We start from the raw sequence: 9,830 nt of genomic DNA on the forward strand, positions 1-9,830 counted from the left end.
GGAGTGTTTATAAATACAAACCGAGGAGGGGGAATAGAACAAATTGAACAAACCAATCGTGTGGTATCAGCATTTTTTTTATCAAATATTCTGAGCAGCATAAAAATTTGTTTATACCCGCAGTTTAGTAAAACCGTTGAAAAATGTTCTACCAAATAATAACTAATCATCTATATATATATGGTCAGAATAATAAAAAAAAACTCATATAAATCAAGAAAGAATAAACATAAAAGTACATATAAATGAAGATTAGTTTCAATAATAAAATAAAACAATTTCATCTCCTTTACTACTAAAAAAATTGAAACATAAACTAAGAGATAAAATTACAAAGATAATTAGTGGGCATGAGAGCAAATGACATACAAAATTGAGAATATTATTCAAATTGTAAAAAATTTGTGACAAAAATTTCGATCTAGCTAAATATGATGTTGAATCAAACAAAATAGAATACCAACTCAAATTTAAGTGGTAAAAAAATGAGATATTCTTCAGTTAAAAAAAAAAAAATCCACATTCTTTGTAAATTTACAAAAATTACAAATATGAGTTAAATTATATATATATATATATATATATATATATATATTATCCAAAAATAATGTATCTTTATCTCATTTTTTTTTACGAAAGTTTGACTATTAAATTATTTAATTAATCAATTAAATTATTAAAATATTATTACTTTATTTTATAAAATTTAAATATAAAAATGCATTGTTGTAATTTAAATAATTAAAAATTCAGATAACGTATTTAAAAAAAAAAAAACTCCAAAAACCTTAAATAACCAACATCAAACAAGTCCTTAGTGTGTAAATTAGTCTTAGTACCTAACTTTTTGTCAAATAAAATAATAAGAGACCATCAGCTTTTATTATTAAACAATAAATAATATGAAAGGATGCTTGATTAGATACAATAAACTGACAATGCAATTTTCAATATCCAAAAATCTTCTTATATTGTTTTTGTCAACTTTATATGACTTTTTTCAAACCTATACTTTATATGATTTTTTTCTTCTTCACAATGCTGCATTTCAAAATTTAAGTTGCATAGTAGAAAAGTATTGTAAATTATATGTTGTAAAAAAAAATAAATTAGGTATATATTGTTTTTCTTTTCTTTTTCAAATATTTACTTGATCATTTTTTCTTTAATGGTGTATTTATTTGTTGGGCTCAATAGCTCTCAACCAATTAGGTGGAACTTTGGGCTGTAAATTGCAGGCCCACCCATTCCTAACCTCTAGTTCCTAATAGAAAAATCACCTTTCTATTTATTAAGATTTGAAAAAAAAGTTTTAATCCCAGTGATATTTATTTTATTTTTTAATTTGTTACTTTCTAACATAGCATGAATGAGAGATGTTAAATATCATTTGAATAGCAATCATTGTTAAACATCAAATCATTTGCAATTAACTAAATCATTGGCTTGTTAAAGCATTCAACCCAAATTGTTGATGACATCAATTGAGCTCATACAATATCTAATGAGCCTAACAAATATTTGCTTAAAGGTTTGACATTCTTCATACTAATTAGTAGTACTACTTATAATGAAGTGAACACATAGAAGACTAATCATTCATACCAATAATCCAGCTGATTCCATAAGCATTGCTTTGATTTGCTCTGGATGAATATCTTGACCTTCTCTAGGTTGCTGAAAAATTGCATTTCATACAAAGTTATTTGACTAATTGAGAATTGACCATCTTATCTTAGCTTAGTTTAGCTTACCACCTCTGCCCGAAAAATATCCATGGCAAATCCATTGAAGCAACTTATGACAGCTTGTTGCACGTCTAGTCCAAGTATATCTAATGTCCTCATTGTCGAGAGCAAGAGCCCCGGTTTACGCCTGCATAACATATGAATGTTTACCGCCCTTCCTTCACTTGCTCTTACTTCAACCTACAAACAAACCATAACAAAAAGACTTATTTGGATGTGTTCAAGGTTTAAAAACAGAACATAATTAATTATAATTTACCCTTGTGGGTTGAGAATTTGGGTCGGCCAAGGAATTGGAGCAGAGCTCTTCCTTGATGTGGTTGGGAAGAGAATGATATGTAGGCGTCAATGGATAAAAACTCGATGAGGAACCAGCTGGCGGGGACGATTCCAATTCAGTGTGGAGGTTATTGATCTTTTGTAGGAGTTGCTTGAGATATTCAACAGCATCCCCTAGAATTGATGCCCTGTCCATCTTTCCAACAAAAGGTAGCCATGAGCATATCAATAATGTTATCTTAGTAAAATGAAATAATATAATACATGAACAAGAAGAAGAAGTATACACAAATTTATACCCTAGTAATAATGGGTATATTTGTATATGATTGATTACTAATAGCCTGTGGTCCATTCGATGTTTGGATCGTATTAATAAATGATAAATCAAATCTCTCCAAAGACAGACTACACGTGAGAACATTTAATCCTTCTATTCTATTCTCCTAATTTTCAATTTTGACATATTATAATGATACAAGGCTTCTTCTTCTTTAATTTGAATATTCAAATTGTTTTATTATCTATATATATATAATGATGCTTAATTTTTAAAGTGTCCGGATTGCCGGGTCGAGAGCTGTGGTTAATTTGGATACTTGAGTCGGATTGTGGGTTGACCCGTTTTAAAATTTAAAACGGTTAAAAATAAAATTAAAAATGCTAGAGGTATGTTTCGAACTTGCAACCTAACAAAACAAGTACAACTTTTTAACCAACTAAGCTATAAAGACTTTATATTTTAAATTCAACACCAAATTTGATAAACGCGGGACGTTTTAATATTAATATAAGTTCAATTTTTTAACTAACTAATATATAATGATGTTGAGTAAATGGATAATTGGGTCGGATTGTGGGTTGACTCACCCATAAACTTAAAACAGTTAAAAATAAAATAAAAAATGTTATCCGTAATTTTTTTTCACTGTTTTTATATTATTATTTGTGCAAATGCACGGGCTAAATGCTAGTGTTTTTAAAACTCTTTGATCGATTTAAAAATACTTCCTTGAGATAAATCTGGATTCTAAATTAGATGAGTCCAAGTTTAGCTGGGGTTTAGTCTAGCACTTTCAGGAGTTAAACATGGATTCTGAAGATGAGCACAAGTTTAGACAAGAAAATGTTATAAATGCATTGAATAATACTTTTATTGACTATACTTCCTACAAATGTTTATAATTATAAAACACTTTTAGGTTGTGTCTCGAAATGAAACCTTAAACCCCACCAAACCAATGTAGAATGATCGAAATGAAACCTTAAATCCCACCAAATCAATGTAGCAGAATGATAAAAGTTGGCTTAAGAGACCAAAATGTCACGAGTTCAATTATATCTAAAAACGTTTTGAGTTTAAACGTGGGGTATCATTCTAATTCTCTTTTAATTCAAAAAATATAATTCTAAAATAACCGAACCGATCCAAACCAATTGTGACGGATTTTCCGTCTTAAATCCGAGATTAGAACGAATCGGGCAAAACCCAAAAGACAAGGAATCGAACCGAAAATGTTCATTTTATAAGCGTGGACTAATCTTTTTGATTTCCCTTAATATTCAATAACTCAACAAATTAAACATAATTTTCGTGGAACTCATCAATCAAATCACTTCGTTTTATTGATGAAAATACTAAAACATTTTTTATTTTAAATTATTATTTTTTATTTTATATATATTAATATCCTTTAATTATTTTAATAATTCTTTTAATGATTTTTTATTTGTTTATGAATTTATAAAATGAAGAAAGAAAGAAAATGAGATGACTAACCTTACTGATCTTTGGGACGACTGATCTAAGCATGTAAAGCCTATCATTGAGTTTCTTCCTCCTCCGTCTTTCCGCCATTAAGTTTTTAGCTGGAACCCCTTTCTTCTTCTTCTTCCCCTTCTTCACTTTCTCATCTCCACTTCCTTCTATCTCATGACTACTCTCCAATGGACCATCTGAATCATCCTTCGTTTCTTCTTTATTCTTCCTCAGCGCCGCTCTCTTCTGAAACAGAGTCGGTTGACCCGCAATTGAATCCAAATTCTCAAGCGGCTTCATCACTAACTTATTACTACACCTGTTCAGGAACAACAACGAATCCTCGTTCAGATCACTCGCGGGATAAACCATCCCCCCCTTGTTTTCCTCCTGCAACAGCTGAAACTGGTCATTCCAACTTATTATATCCGGAGCAGCCACGAACTGTTGATCATTTGAACCCAACTCAGGGGGGAAAGAATGGGGATCGAGGAAATCGAATCCGGTGGTGTCGTGGAACGATTGAAGATTAATGTTTGGTTTTGGATGACCAAAGTAAGTGTTGTTTGTTTCGGAGAGGTTTAGGGTTTCGTGGTGGTTGTTGTTGTTGTTGATATACCATTCGTCGTCTTCGTTGTCGTTTTGTAAGGCTGATGATCTGAAATTAGAGAAAGCAGCAGCAGCAGACATTTGATCAAAATCGATGCTATCTAATATTGGATTAATAATAGTACTGTTGTTGTTGCTGTTGTGTTCTTGTGGCCACGCGATTGCTTCTTCTTCTTCATCGATCTCCTCCGTCCATAGCAGAGTGTTGTGTGATGTCTGTTGCATCTTTGTAGAGAGAGAGAGAGAGAATGGGAATGAGACGTTACGTTACAGACGTAGTAGTACACACAGCAAAGCTTTGTCTCTTTATATATATTTTATATATATAGTTTGATTCAGCTTATTTGTTACTTTAGTTACCTTATTTTATTTTATGAAGTTATGGTATTATCTCAAGTTAAAATATGATATATAAAGTTTAGGTTAAACTTATTTATTTTTTATATTTATAATATATTATTTAATAATTAATATTATATATATAATGTTATATATATATATATTATTTAATTTTAAATATTAATAAATTATTTAAATTAAAAAAAAATTATATATTTGAAAATAAATTATATTAATATTATTTTTTATAAATTTTTGTTAATATATATTATTAAATATTAATAAATTAATTAAATTAAAAAATAATATATTTTAAAATAAAAGGATAGGAATATATATTATTTTTTATAAATATATAATTTTAAATATATTTAATATAAATATAATATATAAATATAATTTTAAATTATAAGATATATATATATTATAAATAATAAATAAAAAATATATTTAAATGTATGTTTTTTTATTATAATAATTTTATTATAAATATATGGAATAGTGGAGAAAGAACGATAAAATGATTAGAAATAGATTAAATAAATGAGTGAGAATGAATAAAAATAATTAGAAATGATTAAAATATATGAGAGAGAATGAATAAAAAAAATGTTTATAAATGATGAGAGGCGCTGAGATTATAATTTTAAACGCTGAGAAGAGATGTAGAGAGAAAATTGTGTTTAAACGTAAAAGTGTGTTTGATTATAATTTTTTGTATGAGCTTATTACGCAAAATTACTATAGCAACTTATTACACAAACGCTCATACGCAGCTTATAAACACTAAATCAAACAAGGCCATAGTGGTGGAGTATATAGGACCATCCATATTTTAAATCAAATTACATTTATTTTTAACTCTCGATTCATTATCACTAAAGGGATAATCGTCATTTTGATGTAAGTCATGTATGTACAGTCGATTCAAGATATATTGCGAGTTTTGTATTACGATATCATATTTTATATTTCGTAATTTCTATCGTATTGATTATATTTTAACTATATGACAATAAGACATATTCCCTTTTCAACCTTAATATTTTATTATTATTTTTAGATAATTTTGAAGGCATAACCCAAATACAAAATATCTAAATATAGAAGAGACAAATGAACAACAATTCCGTCGGCGTCTTAGTCTACAATATCGTTGTTTGGAAATGGAACAATTAGATGTGTCGTCATTTGAAAATGAAGTTAAAAAAGTCATTTAAAGACGAATGTGAAAGATTTGCGCGCACTATAACTTTGAAAAAGAAAAATTGATACGTATAGGAGAAATTTGTGTTATTTTAAAAATCAAATTAACGGTGTTATAACATTTAAATGGTTTAGATATTTAGAGTGTAAATTCAAATAAAATTTAATATACAAAGATCAATTTTCAAACAAAAATAAATGTATAAAGAATAATATATCTATTGCACATAATTTAAATATTAATAGTCCATCTTAATTTATATATGAAATTGTTAATTCAAATATGTATGATATCTTAAAATATTTAAGCTTTTTAAAAATATTTAAGCTTTTTAAAAATATTTAATAAAAATATATTGATTTTTTTTAACTTATTAAGAATTTAACTAAGAGCTTGTTCCATATTTTGATTTTTTTATTAGGGATTTTCTAAAAAGAAACCTTGTTTAATAAAAAAAAATTATCAATTTTTTTTGTTTATTGACAAAATATCATTATTTTTTTTTATCTCTTTACATTTGATAAATTAATTTTAAATAATAATTTTAATATTTTAATAGATAAAAAGAATGATTAAATAAATAAAGTGATAAATTAGAGTGGTGGTTGAGTTTTAAGTAAAAATTCTTTAAAAAAAACCCAAAAATCAAACTAGGCCTAAGAGAATATATGTCAAGTTTACAATATTAACTGATACAATATTATTTTTTTAAAATGTTAGTTATTGGATGTTTTCATCAATCATTTTTCTTTATGAAAATTATTGAAATTGTCCAGCTATATATATTAATAATATTTTAATCATTTTACTTCAAATTTTTATAAATTTTTATTTAGAAAGAATAAAGTGGTTATTTGAAAATAAAAGAAGTGAAGAAATAGTTGAGTAAGCAGCCAAGAGTCCCGTGAGGCCGTCCAGCAGCAGGCAGCCACCGCATACATACATACATATGGGGACCCAATTGTCAGGATTCTTTAGTTAGGCAAACAATACATTACCTACGGCACCAATTGTCAGAAACCTTATTTCCTCCGTTTAACGGTTACCTAATTCTTTTTTTCTTTTTCTAATTAATGATCTACAAGTTTTAAATTATTGAATTTGTCACTATGATTTATTTGTAAATAAACTTTTATGGCATGGTTGGACAAGTCCCTTGGCTAGGGAAGTCTCATCTCCTTCTAAAAAATAAAAATCTAATGTATTTATTCACTTTTTTTGATGCAATAAGTTTTATATGATTGAGAAATTTTATTTTGTTATATTATTGATTCTTGAATTGGGTCGTAATTTTAATTATTTATTTTTATAAAAAAATTACCCATATCTGGTATCAGCTGGTTTGGTTCGAGTTTATTAGTAAATATGATTTATTAAGAAAATGTTGAATTTAAATAGAGGGTTTTCTTTAGTAAAATAATTAAAAGATATTATATATTATAATACAATTATTTTTTTTTTTAATAAGATGTATTTTAGTATTTTGATTTATTAATTAAATGATATAATTAATTAAAGAAAAAAGAGAATAAAAATGAATTGTGGTTGAATTTTACAAAACTGCACAAACCTATCCATATTCTTACAAATATATCCTATTATTCTTTTATTCATTTAGGGCTAGCTTGTTTGATCATGTGGTGATTGGAGTGTCCTGTTTCTTTTTAAACCATGTTTGATTAAATTTTGTAAAAATCAGTTTGTAAGAGTTAAAATAAAAAATATTTTTTATTTTTTTAAAATAAATTAATTTTATATATTTAAATAAATAATAATTTAAATATTTAAATATATAAAATAAGTGATTAAATAGTTAAAATGATAAATAAATTGATTGTTAGAATTTTGAAATAAAACGCTAGAAAAGCTCAATAACCCAAAATCAATCGAGTTGGTTATTAATAATTTTTTTTCAGTTTTTTTTAATCAATCATCTTTCATCTCTATAATTATTCTTTTTATCTATTAAAATAATTCTTTATTAACTAAAAAAAGAAAAAAAAAGTCAAAATATGAATAATTTCGTATTTTAACCTAAAAAACTAAAATTTTAAAAATATTTATCAAACAGAATTTTTTTTTTTTTTGAATAGCCTGAAAAAAAACACTCCGTCAACCAAGGCCTCCACTTCTCCTCACTAGAGTTAGCTGGATTGTTCTACTTTTTTCTCTATAAAATATTAATATTTTAAAAAGAGTTAGCTGGATTGTTTCATATATAATATTTTTACGGTTAATCAATTAAAAATAATATTATATAATAATAATAAAATATATATAATTCTTAATAAGAAGAAGAATGCCCTTAATGAAATATTTCTCTTTAATAATTAAATATAATTAATTCTATTATATTTTTTAATAATTAAACTTATTAATATAATAGATTCATTTTTAATGATTTATATTTTTTAATAATTAAACTTATTAATATAATAAATTTATTTTTAATTACTTCTTTGACTAGTCTATTAAATAATTTATAATTCTTTTCTCTAAAAATAAAAATATCATAATTTATTAAATATATAATTATAAATAAATATTATATAAATCTCATTTCTATGTTCTCGCACTATAAATACCGCTTAGAGAACCCTAACCCTAATATATTTATATGCGCGGCGCATTCTTCTTCAAATCTCTATCTATTCTCTTCTTTATCTTTTTTTCTGTCAGTATATTATAAAATCCTAATAGATTTCTCTATGGCATCCTTCTTCAAATCTCTATCTATTCACTTTATTTTTTCTTCTTTATCTTTTATCAGGTATATTATTGATTTTTTTGCCTCTATTGATCTTGTTTCTTAGTTATTGTTTAAATCTTCACTCTTTTGATTTGATATATTTGCAGATAATCATATTTGAATACATATACCTTGCAAACTCTATCAACTCTATCAGATAAGTTCTTATTGTTGATTTTTCTTGATGAACATTAACTATATATCTTATCCTTAGTCTAATCTTACAGATATGAGTTTTATATATCTTATTTTTAGTCTAATCTTACAGATCTGAGTTTTATATATCTAATCCTTACTATAATCTTACAGATCTGAGTTTTATATATCTAATCCTTATAGATCTGAAGTCAATTTTTTTTTTTGATTTACCACACTTTTGTTTGTTGTTGATTTTCCTTGTTTATTATTTGATTTATTAATGAAGTTTTTTAAAATAATGTAATCATTATTTTATTACATTTATTCTAAATTTTATTTTAATACTCCCATAATAATAAAAAAATTAAAATGAAAAAATATCTCTTCCTATTCTTTACGTATAATTTTTTAAGATTAATATAAATGATACAAAATAAGTAATATATATTGATTATTGTTATTATATTTTTATGAATTTCGAATTTTCTAATGGAATGTCCAATTGATATTGAGATTTCAGGATTTTTTTTATATTTCTTTCTAAAATATTTAAGGTTATTTAATTGAGATTTGTTTAAAATATTATATTTTAAGTGATTTAATAGGTATAATAATAATAAGATATAGAAAAACAATTTAAAAAAACACAAGATATAATAAATTCAAAATATTTTGTTTATTGTTCAAAGTTTTACCTATCTTAATATTAATTTTTATTTTTATTTTGAATATAGGAAACTAGCATGATGATGTATTGAATATTGAAGTTATACTTTCTTATATCTCTTCTATTAAACTTAAATGAAAAATATTTTATATTTTTTAGGTACAAAGTTATTAATTAAAAATATATATTTATTGTTACAATTTATTTAATTGTATTTTTAAATTAGCAAGTAAATGATAGTTAAAATAACTAAGATAATAAATATATACATATTTAATTGTATATATGTTTATTTAAAGGCATTTAAAGTAGTAAATAAGTGATAGTTAAAATAA

At 25.0% G+C, this 9,830-nt stretch overlaps 1 protein-coding gene across 2 annotated transcripts; it reads right to left on the reverse strand.

Moving 5' to 3' along the window:
* Window positions 1–1,404: 1,404 nt before the first annotated feature.
* Window positions 1,405–4,671, reverse strand: LOC124921130 (transcription factor ICE1-like). 2 transcript variants are annotated; one of them, XM_047461747.1, is made up of 4 exons: window positions 3,808–4,671; window positions 2,008–2,223; window positions 1,758–1,928; window positions 1,405–1,677 (listed from the first exon to the last, which is right to left on the reverse strand). In XM_047461747.1, exons 1-4 carry the CDS (start codon window positions 4,618–4,620, stop codon window positions 1,600–1,602), a joined length of 1,278 nt encoding a protein of 425 aa, XP_047317703.1. In that variant the 5' UTR covers window positions 4,621–4,671; the 3' UTR covers window positions 1,405–1,599. The 2 variants fall into 2 exon arrangements, with proteins under 2 accessions (XP_047317703.1, XP_047317702.1); XM_047461746.1 differs by having other exon boundaries at window positions 1,755–1,928.
* Window positions 4,672–9,830: the final 5,159 nt, after the last annotated feature.

This window comes from Impatiens glandulifera, chromosome 1 (genome assembly GCF_907164915.1).
Source record: "Impatiens glandulifera chromosome 1, dImpGla2.1, whole genome shotgun sequence".
Taxonomy (NCBI): Eukaryota; Viridiplantae; Streptophyta; class Magnoliopsida; order Ericales; family Balsaminaceae; genus Impatiens; species Impatiens glandulifera.